The 18991-nt window shown below is 41.0% G+C and overlaps 1 protein-coding gene across 6 annotated transcripts in view; it reads right to left on the bottom strand.

The window, feature by feature from the left end:
- Positions 1 to 17835, bottom strand: part of opa1 (OPA1 mitochondrial dynamin like GTPase) — a 111737-nt gene extending 93902 nt beyond the window's left edge. For 3 of the 6 annotated variants that reach the window (XM_080185658.1, XM_080185652.1, XM_080185656.1), the window contains exons 1-4: positions 15555 to 15629; positions 6801 to 6891; positions 1728 to 2040; positions 1276 to 1372 (exon numbers count right to left, since the gene is read on the bottom strand). In XM_080185658.1, the coding sequence (XP_080041784.1) occupies positions 1276 to 1372; positions 1728 to 2040; positions 6801 to 6823 (433 nt within the window). In that variant the 5' untranslated portion in view covers positions 6824 to 6891; positions 15555 to 15629. Of the gene's footprint in view, positions 1 to 1275; positions 1373 to 1727; positions 2041 to 6800; positions 6892 to 15225; positions 15244 to 15554; positions 15630 to 17768 lie in introns of those variants that run through there. The other 3 variants (XM_080185653.1, XM_080185654.1, XM_080185655.1) reach the window with 3 other exon arrangements.
- Between the last annotated feature and the right edge of the window lie 1156 nt (positions 17836 to 18991).

Genomic DNA, 18991 nt, shown 5'->3' with positions numbered 1-18991 from the left:
TGGAGGAGGGAACCGAGTGCAGGGTGTCGAAATTTGCTGATGACACCAAGATTGGGGGAACGGCAAATTGTGCGGAGGGTGTGGAGAGTCTGCAGAAGGATCTAGATAGGCTGGGCGAATGGGCCAGGAAATGGCAAATGGAATTTAATGTTGGCAAGTGTGAGGTGGTCCACTTTGGTAGGAAGAATGGTAGGAAGGACTATTACTTACGTGGCGAAAAACTGCAGCAGGCGACGGTGCAGAGGGACCTCGGGGTCCTTGTGCATGAGTCGCAAAAACCCAGCTTGCAGGTGCAGCAGGTGGTCAGGAAGGCGAATGGGATGCTGGCCTTCATAGCGAGGGGGATTGAATATAAAAGTAGGGAGGTCTTGCTGCAGCTGTATAGGGCATTGGTGAGGCCGCAGCTGGAGTACTGTGTGCAGTTTTGGGCGCCGCACCTGCGCAAGGATATTTTGGCCCTGGAGGGAGTGCAGAGGAGGTTTACTAGGCTGATACCGGAGTTGAGGGGATTGGGCTATGAGGAGAGGCTGAATAAACTAGGCTTGTACTCGTTAGAGTTTAGAAGAATGAGGGGAGATCTCATTGAGACGTATAAGATGATGAATGGGATGGATAGGATAGAGGTGGAGAGACTCTTCCCGCTCAAAAAAGACAGTAGGACTAGGGGGCACAGCCTCAAGATAAAGGGGAGGCGGTTTAGAACGGAGTTGAGGAGGAACTTCTTCACTCAAAGGGTGGTGAATCTCTGGAATTCTCTGCCCGTTGAAGTGGTGGAGGCTGCCTCGCTAAATATTTTTAAGAAGCGGGTTGATGGGTTTTTGATAAGAGAAGGGATTGAGGGTTATGGGGAGAGGGTGGGAAAGTGGAACTGAGCCACGACAGATCAGCCATGATCTTATTGAATGGCGGGGCAGGCTCGAAGGGCTAGATGGCCTACTCCTGCTCCTATTTCTTATGTTCTTATGTTCTTATGTTCTTATAATTAAATATTACAACCTCTGAGGAACCATAAAAATCACTGACAGCAACTTCTGGACTCCCAAGTTCGACTGTGCATGTGCAAACACTGGCAATTCCATTATCATCACTGCAAAATCCAGATCGATGATAAATTATATTTCGCTAACCGTGAAAAGAACAGAGCAAGAAGTGATTCATTTAAAAGGTAAAGCTACAGCACAACAACCAGAACAATCAAGCCACTGTGATATATTTTGAATAAATATTACTCCTCAAATACTTCTGAATATACACCTGCAACCAAAAACAGCTCACCAAAGTTAATATGTTCATCAAGATCCCAAACAAAATCTGGAATTATCCACTTGTATGCTGTCAGATCTGGCATCATATCCTTCCATTGGTCATACGTCTAACAAAAGAAAATGCAGGGTAAACATTATTACGCAAGTAAAATACTGTAAATGCTGGAAATCAGAAATATAAACAAAAATGCTGTAATCTCACAGGAAAAAACACATTCTAACAAACAATTATGGAGATTAAACATTTTTAATTGCAATAATAAATTATCAAAGAATTTATATATCTTTTGGGAAAGGTTTCATGATTTTAAGCTAAATCTTTAGAGTCCATTATGTCTTTGCGTTGGGAAGCACAATCACAGAAATTCCTCGTGATAAGCTAAGAAAAATATTATTCTTTCCATTAGCCCTTTTTCATTTTCTCAGCATACTGCATGCCAAGTGTGTAAGTTTCTGACATACCTTCTTTGCTGTGTAACCACCTCCCACTGCTGATCCTAGCACAAGGTAACGAATTTTTAGCAGTCGTGTTGCCAATCTAGCAAGAATGAAATTTCTGTGAGGATAGTATTCAACTTTCCACGGAAGTGGCTTTGCTGTCCTCAACGGAAATCTCTTCAAAGTGGAGTATGGCCGAGCAGCAGAATTCCAGTGTAGTCTGCGCGGATTAATGCGCGGGGTATTCAGATGGTGAACAGTTCGGGACAGCGAGTACAGTCTCTGCGTAGGGAACTTCATTTTAATACAATATAGCTTCAGTGTGTTTGCCAGTAGGCTGTGGTAGAAGAAAAGAGAGAAAAATAAGCATTAGTGCCATTTAAATACATTGGGCTCACCACAGTAAGGAAAACTTAAAAGATTTTGCACTACAATAAAATGTCTTTGGTCTGGAAAGGCTAGTGATCAAGTATTAAGCATGCAGGGGAAAAGTAAATATGAAATACTGCAAGTCAATCATTTCAGATGCCACCATCAAGCAGCAGTAACCTACCAAAATGGACAAAGGTTACACAAGTTGGCACAGAGAGAAGATGGAATAAATGGTCTAAATAACTTCAAGATTGAAACACTAAAGCAGAATCCATTCCAATTTAAGGGCACATTATGACCATAACTGTCAATAATCTAACTCATCTGCACAAATGTACATGCTGCAGGATGATAGATTGAATTATTATTAGTAACGCTTTCTATTACTAATTCATTTCATTTTTGAGTCAGAATCTAGAAAACAAAACAGTTTTGTCATATTCCTAAAGGATGACATTTCATTAAAAGGAGTAAGCTATGATGGGGCAAATTACCTTTTTTTAATCCCTGACTTCCTACTCTCTTATGTTGTAACAACAATGTTATGTGGCTGGAATTGTCCATCTTAGTTAAAGTAACACACATTATATTTTACCAGCAACTCAAAACAGAACACTCTTCTAATTAATACATTTACTTACTATTTCTTAAGCCTCCTTACGTGAGTATGAATAATCAGTTAGCTGGAGCAATGGACACTAACTTTTAAGTGGCACAGAGGCAAGAATTATTCAAAATTCAACCTACTAGGATTTGCTATTTGCGCTCACTGTTATTCATGCATAAATGATACAGCCATTTCACAGGTGGGGGTTGATGGTTAAAGACAGAGGTGTGTGGTTAAGTGTAAATATCCAAAGGTTGTTGTCCAAGATGATTTGCTCTGCTGTTAGCTGTGCAAAAGCATGATTTTGCTGACTGCCAAATGATTGAAAAGCAAGGAATGACGTAAAGTCGATTTATTCACACAGTGCACGTGAACTCAACTCACTACGAGTCAAGGTTCACCATCTCAAGTGCAGTTACACTTTTAAAGACACGACAACGTCAATCAACCGCTCTGAAAATTAACTACTACAAGTTGATATCTCATTCCTCCAGGTACCAATTATTATTAGCAATTTTTTGAAATGTAAAATGCAAATTTTCCCATTTTTCTCTCCCTCTTATCTAGTTTTCCTTTCTTCTCTTTCTAAACCTGATATGACATTAAATTCACTCAGTCTAATCTACACTTCCTCCTCAGTCCTTGCTCTGTTGACTTTTCAATTCTTCAATCTTACTGATCCGGGGAATATATTGGTGCACTCGGATACAAAAGATACTACTTTTCTCAATGCGAACTTGTAACATCAGTTTCAACAATTTGCCACACAAAAAACCTTAACATACAAGAGTAAATGTGACTGATGGCAAATGGCATTAGATGTCCGGCTACAGTAAAATTTAGCCAACATCTTAAATTTTTATAATAGCATGCACTTAAAATTATTTTTTAAAAATAAAGTTGAACTCCTGTTTCAAATATTGATCGAAAACAGTATGAAGTGATTAACTGCTTGTATACATTTAGGAACAGCATTAAAACAAAATGGGACTTCTGAGCAATTTCATAACTGCAACAAGCCTCAGATTATTGCACTTTGTTTCAATTTTCATTTAATGGTAATATCTACTAAAGGTTTTTAAATTCTCCAGTCATCTTTTAGAAAGACTCTCAAGGGGTGTGACATCAATTACTTGACTTTCTGAAATAATTGTGTTATTACAAAATAAGGCAACTGGTATAGGAGGATAATCAAATTCATAAAGTAAAATAAAAATTAAAGGGAAATGTAGAAAACTACTATTGCAATTTTATACCATCTTGGGTTTACCATCACGATCTGCAACTCAACATTTCGGGATATAGAATCTTCAAGTGAGGCAGAGCAGGAGACATTGCAATGTCTTAGTTAAGGAGTTAGTTAATGCAGTGAGAGATGATATCTCGGAGGGGCCATCAAATGAAGCTTTGTGGGTAGAGCTTAGGAATAAAAAAAGGGCAGCCACATTGTTAAGAGTTTATTATAGGCCCCAAAAAGTCAGAGGGATACTGAGGAGCAAATAAGTGCTCAGATAGTGGAGACGTGTAAAAGCCATAACAATATCATAGAATGTACAGCACAGAGACAGGCCTTCGGCCCGAACTGGTCCATGCCGACCAAAATGCCCATCTAGCTAACCCCATTTGCCTGCATTTGGCCCACATCCATCTAAACTTTTCCTATCCATGTATCTGTCCAAATGCCTTTTAAATGTTGTCAATGTCCCTGCCTCAAGCACTTCCTCCGGCAGTTAATTCCATATACATACTACCCTGTGTAAAAAAGTTGCTCCTCAGGTTCCCATTAATTCTTTCCCCTCAACTTAAATCTATGCCCTTTAGTTCTTGATTCCTCAACTGAGTGCCTTCACTTTACCCATGCCTTCATGAGCTTAAACACCTCTATAAGGCCACCCCTCAGTCTCCTATGCTCCAAAGAAAAAAGTCCTAACCTGTCCAACCTCTCCCTAAAATTCAGCCCCCTGAGTCTTGGCAGCATCCTTGTAAAGCTCTTCTGCACTTCCTTCAGTTTAATAACATCTTTTCTACAGCAAGGCAATCAAAACTAAATATAATACACCAGGTGCAGCCTCACCACTGTCCCACCCAACTGCAACATAACTTCTCAACTTCAATACTCAGTGCCCTGACTGATGAAGGCCCGCATGTCAAAAGCCACCTTCACTGCCCTATCTACCTGTGACTCCACCTTTAAAAAACCATGAACCCGAACTCCAAGGTCCCTCTGTTCCACGATACTCCCTAAGGTCACACTTTGATTTGACTTTCCAAAATGCAACATCTTTCACTTCTCTGTATTGAATTCCATTTGCCATTTCTTGGCCCACTTCCCCAGCTGATCAAGACACTGCTGCAATTTTTGATGACCTTCCTCACTGTCTACAATACATAATTTAGTGTCATCTGCAAACTTACTGATCATGCCTTGTACATTCTCATCCAAATCGTTGATATAGGGTTATTATATTAGATGATTTCAACTTTCCCAAGATTAACTGGAATATACATAGTGTTAAGGGCTTGGAGTAGATTTCTTGAAATATGCACCGGAGAACTTTTTAAGTCAATATGTGGAAGGTTCAACAAGGGAGGGAGCTGTGCTAGACCTGGTTCTGGAGAACGAAGCTGGACAGCTGGCTGAGATGGTGGTGGGGGAGCATTTTAGTGGTAGCGATCACAACAGGGTGCAATTTAAGCTTGATATGGACAAGGAAATAGACAAGCTGCATAAAAGAGTTTTGGACTGGGGGAGAGCGGATTTCGGTAAAATAAGACAGGCCATGATAGACTGGGAACGGCTACTAATGGGAAAATCTACAGAAGAGCAGTGGAGGGCATTCAAAAAGGAAATGGGAAGGAACAAGACTGGCATGTTCCCTTTAGGGTGATAGTTAGGAATAACAAGCCAGTGAACCATGGATGGCCAGACATACTCAGGTTACAATGAGAAGGGAAAAAAAGGCTTTTAAAATATAAAGGGGAGCAAATCAGTGGAGGCATTAGTGAGGTACAGAAAGTGCAGGAGCTTAAGAAAGCAATTAGGAATGCAAAGAGGAGATATGAGAAAGCTTTGGCTGGTAAAAGTAGGGAAGATCTCAAGATATTCTGTAAGTATATCAGTGGGAAGAGGATAAGGAGGGAAAAAGTAGGACACAATAGTGACCAAGAGGATGATCAGTGGATGGCACCAGAGGACATTGATAGAGTCTTCACCCAAGAGAATGAGGACGATAGTATGGAATTCAAGGACAGGGACTGTAAGGTTCTTGAGCAAATGAACAAAGAGAAGGACAAGGTATTGGAGATTTAGCAGCCTTAAAAGAGCATAAATCTTCAGGTCAAGATGAATTCTGTCCTAGGCTGCTATGGGAGGCAAAGGAGGAGATTGCAGGGGCACTGACCCAAATTTTCAAGGGAGATACTGGAAGACTGGAGAACAGCTAATGTGGTTATGCTATTTAAGAAGGGTGGTAGAGATAAACCATAGAACTACTGACTACTGAGTCTCATGTCAGTGGTAGGGAAACTATTAGAAAAACTTCTGAAGGAGTGCATCTATCTCCACTTAGAGGCAAAGCTTGATTAGGAAAAGTGAGGAAGGCTACATCACAGGGACATCATGCTGAACAAATCTGACTGCACTTTTTGAGGAAGTGACCAGTGTGTAGACAAAGGTAGTGCAGTCAATGTAATTTATATGGATTTCAGCAAAGCCTTTGATAAGGTCCCACATGGGAGACTTGTAAATTCACATGGGACACAATCGCAAAGAAACATAGGTTCAAGATGAGAGGAAACCGTTTTTACCCAAAGGGTGATGATGGTCTGGAATGCGCTGCCTGGAAGGCTGGTAGAGTCGAGTTGCCTCACATCCTTTAAAAGGCATCTGGATGAGCACTTGGCGTATCACATAACATTCAGGGCTATGGGCCAAGTGCTGGCGGATAGGATTAAGTGGGAGCTCAGGTGTTTCTAACGTGGTGGTGCAGACTCGATGGGCCAAAAGATCTCATTGGCAATGTATGATTCTATGAGGCAAAAATATGCAATCTCTTCTATCAACAATAATAAACGAAAGGGTAACACTCCAATACACAGTTAAGTACTGAAGTCCTTACCTAGAGCAACAAAGTGATCTCATTCCAATTTATCCAACGCTAGAGAACAAGGCAACATTTCCATTTTTATTTGAAAGTGTATTGTTACGTGCTACAAAGTAGAAAAACAAGAAAAAAAGTGTTAGTCGTCAAAGACAGTACCCATTAAGAACACTGGGTTTACATTCAAAGATAATAAAATGCTGCTGTCCAAATTAATAAAGCCATACTGATATTTTGGAGGTCATGCTTTGTGATGCAAGTCTTCCCAGAAGAGAATTCCATTGCATCATAAAGCACAACATCAGTGGTGCACAAAGCTGTCCTCCAGATAATGCTCAACATAACAGAATAACCAGCAAGTTACCAAAGAAATGAGGAGATTCAGCGCTAAAATTAAAAACTGAACCTTGGTGTAGAGTGCGCTATCAACAAACCAAAAGCAGACTGATTCAGTTGAATAGCACTAAAAGGAGAAGTAAGCAACAGAATAGTGAACATGCGAGTTGCTGAATTTATTTTTAAGCTACCAATACTAAACCAAAAAGTAGCTGAAAGCCAGCAAATAGCTTAAGTAACTTTCCACAGTTTTTGTCTTCCATTTTCCTTATTGAGTCTCAAGGTAGTGGATACAGTCAGAACTAACATTTTTAACATGCAAAGTTCTGCAAATGAGAAAAAGATGCATAATTATAATTGTGTTTTACACCCAATTTCTGGGGTACTACAATAGTCAGTCTATCACCATAACCAACATATTGACACATCGAAACAAGGGGAAGGAAAACCCCAGCTGATCCAGCAAACGTGCTCACATTCATGATGCCACGACTGTATTGATTAGGCATTTTTTGCAGCCTGCAGATGCAGAGCTATTGTCTGGCAGGGAAGAGTTTAAAAAAAAAGCAAACAGAAAATGCCCAGGGCCAAAAAGGAATCTGAAAATTCCTCTCATCATGACCCCACCCCTGCCTTCTGCAATCAAAACCCATCCAGGAAACTACATTGACATTACATGACAATCAGCTAAAAAAGGATTCTAGCTTCAGTAAAAAAAATTGTGACAGATGTATTATTTTAACGGCACTTCCTTTCGAACTATAAAACCCAGAATATATGGTGATATGTCATGATTTATTTGTTTTTAGCACGTGCGCACCACCAGCATTTATTGCCCATTCCTAGTTGTGCTCAATGAAGTGGCTGTGAGCTGGGCAATTAGGAATGATGTGGAGATGCCGGCATTGGACTGGGGTAAACACAGTAAGAAGTCTGACAATGCCAGGTTTAAGTCCAACCAATTTATTTGATAGTAAACTCACAAGCTTTCAGAGTTTGCCCCTTCATCAGGTGAATGGAGTGTTCTGGCCTCAGACAGAGCTTATAACAGCACAGACAGTTTACAAATTACTGATTAGAATGCAAGTCTTTACAACTAACCTGCTATTCAAGTCTTAAAGATACCGACAATGTGAGTGGAAAGAGCATTATGCATTGGTTAAAGAGATGTGTATTGTCTCCAGACAGTACAGTAAGTGAAGTTTTGCAAACCCAGGCAAGTCATGGGGGTTACAGATAGTGCAACATGAACCCAAGATCCCTGTTGAGACCACCCTCACGTGTGCGGGACTTAGCTATCAGTCTCTGCTCAGCGACTCTGCGCTGTCGTGTGTTGTGTGTTGCACTATCTGTAACCCCCATGACTTGCCTGGGTTTGCAAAACTTCACTTACTGTACTGTCTGGAGACAATACACATCTCTTTAACCTATGCATAATGCTCTTTCCACTCACATTGCCGGCATCTTTAAGACTTGAATAGCAGGTTAGTTGTAAAGACTCGCATTCTAATCAGTAATCTGTAAACTGTCTGTGCTGTTATATGCTGTGTCTGAGGCCAGAACTCTCCATTCACCTGACGAAGGGCAAACCCCGAAAGCTTGAGTTTACTGGCAAATAAATTGGTTGGACTTAAACTTGGCGTTGTCAGACTCCTTACTGAAATTAGGAATGGTCAATGATGGTCCAGCCAGTGGTACTCACATGCCAAGAAGAAGTAAAATAAATATTATGACAACTAAGCATAACATTTACAAACGATAACTGAAAGTTGGGGGGGGGGGGGTCTTTTAGGTACAATAACCGAAGGGTAGAATGCAGCAAAAAATTAAACTACACATTTTTAAACCATTTTATACAATTTATTTCATTACAAATGTGACCTAATATTTGAGAGTTCTATGTCTCTGACGAGAACTGACATTTGGACCAGAGCCAGTGACGATGGTGAATAATTCTAGACTTCAGGTGCTGCCAGTTAAATCATTCAGGTCCTACATCACAACTCAACTATACTTTAAAACACTTCATTGCCTGAGAAGTGCTTTGAGACGTCCAGTGATCAGGTCTATAAATGCAAGTCCTTCTTTCCAGGACATGCTGAATTTCATCTCTTTGAATGTTGTAACTCGATTGTGGTAAAATTATCTCGTGACTGCCAACCACAGCTTCAATTGCAATTATAAGCTTACCATAAATGGGAAAGGGAAAATTTTCAAAGAATTATAAAATGGTTGCAGCACAGGAGGCCATTCGGTCTATTGGCCTGTCTCAGTTCTTTGCAAGAACCAATTATTTTGTCCTACTTCCCAGTTCTTTCATTGTGGTCCTGCATTATTTTCCTTTTCAGGTACTTATAAAGATCCCTTTTGGAAACATGATGGAATCTTCCAACCCCTTCAAGCAGTGAATTCCAGATCACAAATCGTCAGATAAAAAAGCTTTTCATGCCACCTTTGGTTCTTTTGAAATTCACCGTCAGTAAATGTCTTCTGGCTCTTGATCCTTTCCCAACAGGAACAGATGTTTTATCTTGGTTACCTAGATTGTTACGACCACAGCTGATGTTATCGCTGAGCAAGCCAAACCCCAAAGTGAAGTCTGTCTCACTGATCTTAAACTTTAACCATTTTTCTTGAAATTGAGGAGTAAGAGCTTCTGACCTCAAAAGCATAGAACTCCAGTTACACCATTACAATTTTAAAAATTAAAATAATAAGAAAAATTACATTAGCACATAAGGTAAAAGTCAAACAATTACATAAGAACATAAGAAATAGGAGCAGGAGTAGGCCATCTAGCCCTTCGAGCCTGCCCCGCCATTCAATAAGATCATGGCTGATCTGTCGTGGCTCAGTTCCACTTTCCCGCCCTCTCCCCATAACCCTTAATCCCCTCTCTTATCAAGAACCCATCAACCAGCTTCTTAAAAATATTTAGCGAGGCAGCCTCCACCACTTCAACGGGCAGAGAATTCCAGAGATTCACCACCCTTTGAGTGAAGAAGTTCAATTAAAATAGTCTTACAGAACAACTCCCCAGGAAATGCACTGTCAAGTGTATAAATTCAACTACCTTTTTGGTAACAACCCCTTTTGAGGATTTTAACCATAAAAATCTAGTAAATATTACCCAAGTCAAGGAATTGTTATCACTTTAATAAATCTCATCACTTCTCAGGTTCTGTGGAATTCCAAAAGGTGGTTTCAATACAAACCATTTCCTGAAACAAGGACTTTCCTGGCTTAACATTGGAGGCAGCAATTTAATTCTCAGTCCTTTTGGCTGGATTCAAGCATGAGGTCAGAAGCCTGTTCTTGTTGGCTTCGATTTAGCATGTCTCCTTTGAAGGAACAATGAATTGGATTCAATTTGAATTGGTTTTGGGAGCAAGCAAGGAGATGGATTAAGGACCTGCCATGTCTATTCTGTGCACTGGCTTTGTAATCTGAGAAAGGATTTCTTTTAATTTAGAACTTTCACAATTTCTCAACATCCCACATAAAGGAGCTAGTCTTCAAGGATTTTTCCAACTGCAACCCAAGTCAGTTAAACATCCCTTTCCTTAAATATATTTTCTCCTTTTTGTCTCAGGTTCCATCGTTCTTGAACACCTCTCTTAACTCAACTTCTCCAAATAGAATAATTTTTCATGTTTCCTATTTTGCCTCAAATTTCAGGTTGATAACATTTAATGTGCCTTCCCCTGTTTACTCAAGGAACCCCTGTAAAGTGCAAGTATTCCTTGTCATCCTTGAACTTCCTTTTGAAATTCAACAGCTGAAAAATCAATTTCCTAACTTATCTCAAAATGCAAATTTCAGATCCAATCTATTTACTTGTAATTCAACCCTACCGCAACCTGTCATTACAAATGTGCAAATCTAACATCTTTAACCTTTCATCTCTTAGATCACACAGAGGAGGTCTGAGCTCTAGTAACCTTCACTGTTTAATGAACCCTGCTCTCTCACACAGACATCTGTCAAGTTGTTTGAATAACAGAGAAAAAATATAAAGATTTAGGGGAAAGAGATAGGAAGAATAGACAAATAAAGCACTTCCTTCTTGTACAAATCTGATGAACACAGAACTGGCATAAAATCCATGAGAAAATTTCCTTCTTGAATTCCCGCCTACCCCTGGTTTGTGGAAGCCTATTGGGATAATGCCCCTAACAGGTGTAAGGCTATTTGCCTTGAAGGCATTATCCCTAATGACAACAAAAAACAAATTTACAGGCTGGAGATCCTGCTACTGTGCCAGTATTTCCAGTGCAACTCTCCCATAATAAGCACAATATTAGATTCCGCACAAATTAATCTAACTGTTTGAACCAGTTTGGAAAGTAGTGTTGGAAGCCAGCCCAGCTCACAAAGCTGCTCAAACTACAAATCAAATTAATCACCATGGCAAGTTTTCACTAATTGCACATATTCACAAGCCCTCAAAGAGGTTCTTAAAATTAAGCTTTTTTCTGAAATGCGAGGGCACAATTGGACAACTTTTAAAAGCTTTTAAATGTTGCCTTCACACAATAACTGAGATTTTACACCAATGATACTTGGAAATGGCCCTGCACATTTTTGAAATTATTTCCAATTATTTAAAATTGCATTACTCTCAGATGATGAATGAGACACTGATTTTTTTGTAAGATATTAATGAAGCTGCACTAAGGGCAATTAGGAATGGGCAACAAGTGCTTGCTGGCAACACATACATTCTAACAAAGAATTTTAAAAATGCCTCCTAAAACACTTACTACAAATCTACTTTTGGGCCAACTCTCTTCAATTACTGTCCTTTTCTCCTTTCCTGCATACTCTCCCAGTTTTTCCTGCTATGAAAGTGGTCTGCAAGTAAGTGTTATAACAACAGCTTGCATTTATATAGCAGCCTTAATAAGTAAAACAGCCCAAGATGCTTCTCAGAAGCTTTACCAGATACAATTTGACATCGAACCACCTTGAGATATTAGTAATGAGAAGCACAAGGTCAAACAGGTGGAGAGATGGAAAAGTTTGAAGAGGAAATTCCAGAGTTTAGGACCTAAAAGCTGAGGATATTACCAATGATGGTGGAGTGAGTGGAAGGGGCCAGAATTGGGAGTATTGTAGGCCTGGAGGAAGTTAAAAAAGAAATAGAGAACCATTTCAATAAACAGCTCTGCAATATATTCCTCATGGTATTTTACTTTAATTCTTATTTACCTCCTTTGTTCTGCATTTCAAATACTAACTTTGTCTTCATAATTATTCTGACTGCACCTCATACCTTTACAATTCAACGAGTGGGTTGTTTATTCCAATCCTCCAGACAAGTCTATCAGTTCCTTTATTTCGTTTCCATCTCTTGTTCCTTTGTTTTTTATAACTCATTAGCTGTGTAAGCAGAAATCTCAATTCATTTTACAGATGAGATAAAATGCTACTTAATTGAGTGGAGTTTTCTTTGTCCTTGTTGCTTCAGGTTCAAAATATTTTCAAAAGCCTTGAGCTTTTAAATTTGCTCGGTTTTGCAACTAATACCAACTTGTTGTAACAAGCTATGTTAAAAAGCAGCCCCATTTACTCCAGATTTCACCGCAAACAATTGTCCTCAAGTACACAGAATTCTGAAGAGGCACGAAATGTTCAAACAACAATCCCTCATCCTCAATTGAATTCCACTTCCCCAAACACACAACATTTTCATGAGACCACTCAATTTCCAACTCTAAAGTTAAAGCTGACAGTAACCCTAACTCAATTAAAAAAATCTATATTACTCATGCAACCAAAATCAAAGCAACCAAGGAATTTCAATCTGATAAATATTTAAAGTGCTTATAAACAAAGCCAAATTCCATGTCAACTTTAACTGCAGTGAGAAAAAAGCCCATTGTTAGTTCAGACATTCTCTTTTCCACCTTCTTCTGTCAAGAAAAAGATACAAAAGTCTGAGGTCATGTATCAACCGACACAAGAACAGCTTCTTCCCTGCTGCCATCAGACTTTTGAACGGACCTATTCTGCATTAAGTTGATCTTTCTCTACACCCTAGCTATAACTGTAACATTACATTCTGCACTTTTTTGTTTCCTTCTCCATGTATGGTACGCTTTGTCTGTATAGCACACAAGAAACAATACTTTTCACTGTGTACATGTGACAATAATAAATTAAATCAAAAGCAAGCAGAGATGCTGGGCCAAATGACCTGCTGTAGATTTACATCATTATATATTGTATAGATTATCTGTCAAGATTACCATTTAATAAAATATCAAAGATGTTATTTGCTGAGGAACCTTTCCCAGAACCCAGTACAAACATGAAGCATTCCTAACTTGGGTATAACCAATCCAGATCAAATTTGAGATTTTCCAAACTTATTTCACAAAAGATGCCTGCATCTCATCAACTGGACTGGACTTGAACCCAAGTGTAAAAGATGAAAGCCTACTGTCTAACCACAGCACCACACATCTCTCCAAAAATCATTAATGCAAGAAAAAACATTAAAAAACGAATAAGACTTTGCTCTAAAATGCTGTGAAAACAAATACGTAGTCTCACAACACCAGATTAAAGTCCAACAGGCTTAATTGGTAGCATGAGCTTTCGGAGCGCCACTCCTTCATCAGGTGAGTCCTGATGGAGTGGCACTCCGAAAGCTCATGCTACCAAATAAACCTGTTGGACCTTAACCTAGTGTTGTGAGACTACTTACTGTGCCTACCCCAGTTCAATGCCCACAACTCCACATTGTGAAAACAAATAGCAATGGGCACTGGAGCGAATCCTCAACACTGCACTGAAAGTTTCTTAGATGACCTCTTCCAACATTGCAGGAGGGGCTGAATTTCAGAACCTCTGTCTCGAAGTTTAACTGGTCATTTGTTCCATTGTTGTTTACAAGGCCCTCTGTACAAACCTGCAGCCATGTTTGTATACATACCACTGACCCCACAGAACAGTACAACTCATTTAATTTTCTTAGTATCAACACAGCTTCAAATTAGACAGCCTGTCAATAATTTGATAATCTAACAACCATCCTCAAAGTATCCTTGGTATCTAATTATTTTCACACTGTGAAGTATCAAATTTTATCCATAGGATTTTTAAGAAGGTGATGTTGCAAGTGTAGAGAGCTTTTTCAGTATAATGTATTTGATTCCTATGGTTAATTCTTGAACTTTTTTTTTAAACTGGTAAGTCCAATGTGGTGTTAATATCCCTTTTTTTCCCTCCAGATCAGAAAAAACCGCAGTGAATTTAACAAACAAAAGAAAAGCTGTTTTCGACGGCAAGTGCACAATGTTAGAGGCAAAGTTGATGATTTGAGAGAAACCTTAATTGATAAGAACATGCTTTTCTAGGATGAATTTAAATAAATAGTTCATCCAAACTCAAAAGTTGGCTCATGGCAAAAAACTTCTAATCACTGATATCGGGAGTAAAAAGTGGAAGAGACAGCCGGGTTCATTTGGAGGTACATACTAACACTAGTGATAAGTACTATCAGTTTGCACATATTTCTTGAATCTCATGGACTGCTGTGCCTCAGATATTCATAAAACAGAACGTGTTGTGGCTAAAGAAAGAACATACAATGGAAAAAGATGGCGTCTCTAATTAAGAACTGTCATAAAACCAGTTAAACACACTTGCCAAATCCTGAAGTGAGAAGAGGTATTATAGCAGAAACTGAATACGTTGTTATCAAATTTATAATATTACAAATAAGGAAGAGGATGACAAGATGTTAAAGTGATATACAAGATCATGTGGAAACACAAACACAGAATTACATAAAGGTTCTAGGGACGAACGCAAAAAACTTGATCGATTTAAAGGTGGTACCAAGGATTGGTATATTTTTGAATGACTCATCTGGAACTGTAATTATTGATTCCTGACAGTCATTCCAGGTCAACACAAACTATAAAGGTAACCTTTACTGTCTTGCATGACCTCAAACTAGAGGGGCTGGTCAAATAACCGCCAGACCCCGAGATGAGAGAGGTGCAATTGATATTAAATTCTGCCTTTGCTACCATTACAAATACAGACGTCCGGACGCTGAGCAAGGACAAGACCGGACTCGGTTTCACTTCCTTACTCTGACATAGAAGAAGGTGCCACCGGCCAGCTGAGGGAAGGAGGTGGGCAGGATGGGGCTTTGGGTACAGATGAACTTTATACCAGACCGAGCAGGAAGAGCCGGCGGCTGCTGGGATCCGGGAAGGGTCGGAGGAAGGGCGGCTTGGGCCGTGGCCGGGGCTCTCTGTCCCGGGAAGAGTGGCCGGGCCGAGCTTTCAGCCTGCTGGTTCGAGAGAGAGTGGGGGGGGGGAGCTCCTTCCCGGCGCGGAAGCCGGGCTCGGAGATGGGGGGGGGGGGGGGGGGGGGTCCCACTCGTCCTTCAGCCAGGGACACGCTACCGCCGCTTACCGACCCAGTGGTTCCCCGAATGCAGAATCCACCCGGAGCCTCATTCGCGAGGACCAGCCCATACTTCCGGTCCCGGCACAAAGGTCCGGGTGGAAACCCTCCACCTGAACAATGGGTTCCCCCCGGGCTGTCCCTCAGGATGTGGAGTGTCCAGAGCTGCTGTGTGTGTTTCACTGGGTTTCTTCTTCAAACAACACAATTTGCCTAAACCCTGAAAGAAATGTAGAAATTCAGTGTCCTTTATTCCATAACTGTCATGATGGGCAAATGTTAAAAGTGACATTTGTTTTAATTTAATGCAAAGGGAATCAGATCTATTTTAACAGCTCAGTGCTTATTTTTTAATGTGAGGAGAAAGTGGCTTATTATTGGCTACCCAATAGTGAAAATTCATTGAAAAATATTTCAGCAACTTTGGGACTTCAGTTTGTCTCCTATTTGCTGTGACATTCTGTGACATTGTTCCCTTGCTCACTGCCAGCTTCAGGAACAATGTGGGTGATTCTCCCAAAAGTGCTGAATTGGTGGGAAAACTGTTCTAGATCGCGACTTTTTTTCAATGCAGCTTCAGACCTGAATCTCTGCACTCTGTGCACTGCAGAGGGCACAATCGAGAATCTCATTAAAAACCCAGGGGCGTGGGACCTATTCATGCCAGAGTTTGACAGTTCTGGAACTCTGCGCTGGAGTGGTCAATCGCCGGCCAGCCAGGGACCTCTGCAGTGTTGCCCCTCCAGCCCCCCCCCCCCCTTCCCCCCACCATGGCCCAATTAAGGCCCTCACAACAATTCCCGGGCCAGCCCTGACTCCCACCACTCCCCACCCCCGGAGTGCCCCGATGTCCAGACTACAACCCCCCCCCCCCCACAACAGTGGTGACTCCCCCCACCCCTCTCACCCCACAGACCCCCACCCCAACCCCTTGACATCAGATCCCCCCAGGAGGCAGGACCCTCATGGCAGACCGTTCCCCCCCTCCACCTCCTGGCCTCCCTCCAGTCCAGATCAATCCTCATGCAAACTCAGGCAGTGGGACCCCCCCAACCCCAACAACTGTTTGTTGGCCCTGCCCAAAATAGGTCATGCCCCTTGGCACTGCCTGATGCCTGGTGGGCAATGCCACCAGGCACACAATGTATACAGACACATGAACATATCATGCCTGGGCATGGGCACTTTGCCCTTTGGGCAGTGCCAGGGGGCACAGACTGGCACTGTCAGTGTGCCCATGCCCAGGTGTGAGCAATAGGTAAAGATGTTGTTAACACATATATTTGTAGAGCATAGAGAAATAGCTTGAAGTCAAATAGATTGGATATTGTTAGGCATATTGATAACCCACTTTATGGAAACAACTGTGAGTTTAGTCACAAACATAGGACATAAGGTTCGATGCTGCTAACACAGCAATAATTAGGGATAATAAAAAGACTGCCTGTAACGTAGAGATAACATCAGAGATGTGATGTGCAGTGAAGCATACACCACATCCTGCAGGAATGTAAGAGGCCCACGTTATAAAAAGCAAATGGTCTGCAAGATGTGTTGTTTATACAACTAAGCATAAAAGGGGGAAGGGGTCACTGAGATGGTTGGGACAGCAGTGATTAAGTTGGCAAAGGATTGATTACCGCCAATCTGAACTGGACATATAACAGTGTTGGATAAGATGGATGAGTTTGCTAATGCACTCTTGTGATAACAGGAAACCTGGTTAGATGGAGAGTAGAGGGGATGAGAACTTGGGTCACCTCGAGCCAATAGGAAAATGTCAACACATAGATGGGACAGGGACCACCAATTAGGAGAGAACATCACATTGCAAAGCTATCACAATGCTTGTAAAAAGGTATAAAATGTGCTGTAAATCTATGTGAGGTGTGCCTATTTCGCTAGACACCCGGTCTTGCAAGAACGTCAAATAAAATCTTGCTCCTTCAGAACTTGACTTGACTAAATTGTTTAACTGTGAGCTGTGTTTCTCACACAGGGAGCACAACACCCCCACCCTCCTGATTGCATCCGCCCCCCCCACAACCACCTTCATTCTGGCGGGGTCTGCCACTAGTTTCCTAAACATGGGGAGCCACTCTAAACTTTGCTGGAAAGAAGTACCCTGGGGGGGTGGGAGAGATGCTATCAAGGCTAGCACAGATCAGATAATTACATTGAAATGACATTTAAATACACTTAAAACATATTCAAATTACTTACCTCACATCCCGTCGGAATTCTGCATGTTCCCAGTGGTGCCATTTTTTTCCAGTCGGAGATGCACATGGATCATAAATACTCACGGGGAACCCGTGAAATGGCCGACACACGCATCTCCTAACCCGACCTGCCAGAAAAGTTGCGGGCTGCAATGGGAGAAATACATTTGGTCCCTTCTTCCAACTGAAAGATATAGATTATAAAGAATTTAAGACACAAGCACTGATCCCTATGGCACTCTACTGCTTAGAACTTGGCAACCTGAAAAAGGCCCATTTTTTTCGACACTCTGCTACCTGTTAGTTATCTGGCGTAGTAACCTTTGATTGGCACCTTACCAAATATCTCTTGGAATTCCAAGCACACCACATCTATAGGCCTTCCTTTATCTACCTTGCTTGTGGCTTCCTCAAAAGACTCTGAAGAGTTAGTTAAAAATGAATTCTCTTCCATCGGAACAGGAGTAGGCCATTCAGCCCATCAAGCCTGATCTGCCATGAGATCATGTCTGATCTGTGGCCTAACACCAGAAATATGCCTTTGGTCCATGTCCCTTAACATCTTTACTTAACAAAAATTTATCAGTATGATCATGATCACTATGATTTTCCAAGTACCCTGCTATAATCTACTCAATAATACATTCTAACAATTTTTCTATGATGGATATCTATTGATTCCAGCTTTCTGTCTTCTTCCTTTCTTGAATAATGATTTTATGTTAGCTTTTGTCCAACCTGCTGGGGCCCTTCCAGAATCTAATGAATTTTGGAAAATTATAACCAACGCATCCACAACCATTTCCTTTGAGACCCTCAGATGCAGGCCAACTTGTTCTGGGGATTTGTCAGCTTTTAAAGTTTGGTAGTTTTCCCTGCATCTTTTCCCTGATGATGGTGGTTGTTTTAAGTTTCTCCCTCCTGTTCACCTCTTGATTTTCCAGTATCTTTGGGAAGCTTTTAAATTATTCTATGGTGAAGACAGACACAAAATACCCGTTCAATGACTCCCATATTTCCATGTTTTTCCCCAGATTCATTTCCCCAGATTCACATTCTTGAGAACCAACACCACCTTTTAGTTGATCTTTTCCAGTTGAAGTACTTGCAGAGAAACATTGGGCGACATTTTGAGTGCGTGTTTACCATCTGCAAGGATGGTAGTGCGGGCTCAACTCAAATTAGGTTCGCGCCCTTCCCCAGCTTGTTCCACAGAACTCTGCT

This window comes from Carcharhinus amblyrhynchos, chromosome 3 (genome assembly GCF_965287045.1).
Source record: "Carcharhinus amblyrhynchos chromosome 3, sCarAmb.v2.hapA, whole genome shotgun sequence".
NCBI lineage: Eukaryota > Metazoa > Chordata > Chondrichthyes > Carcharhiniformes > Carcharhinidae > Carcharhinus > Carcharhinus amblyrhynchos.
The sequence above is the reverse complement of the archived record's forward strand: the minus strand, read 5'-3'. Positions and strand labels throughout refer to the sequence as shown.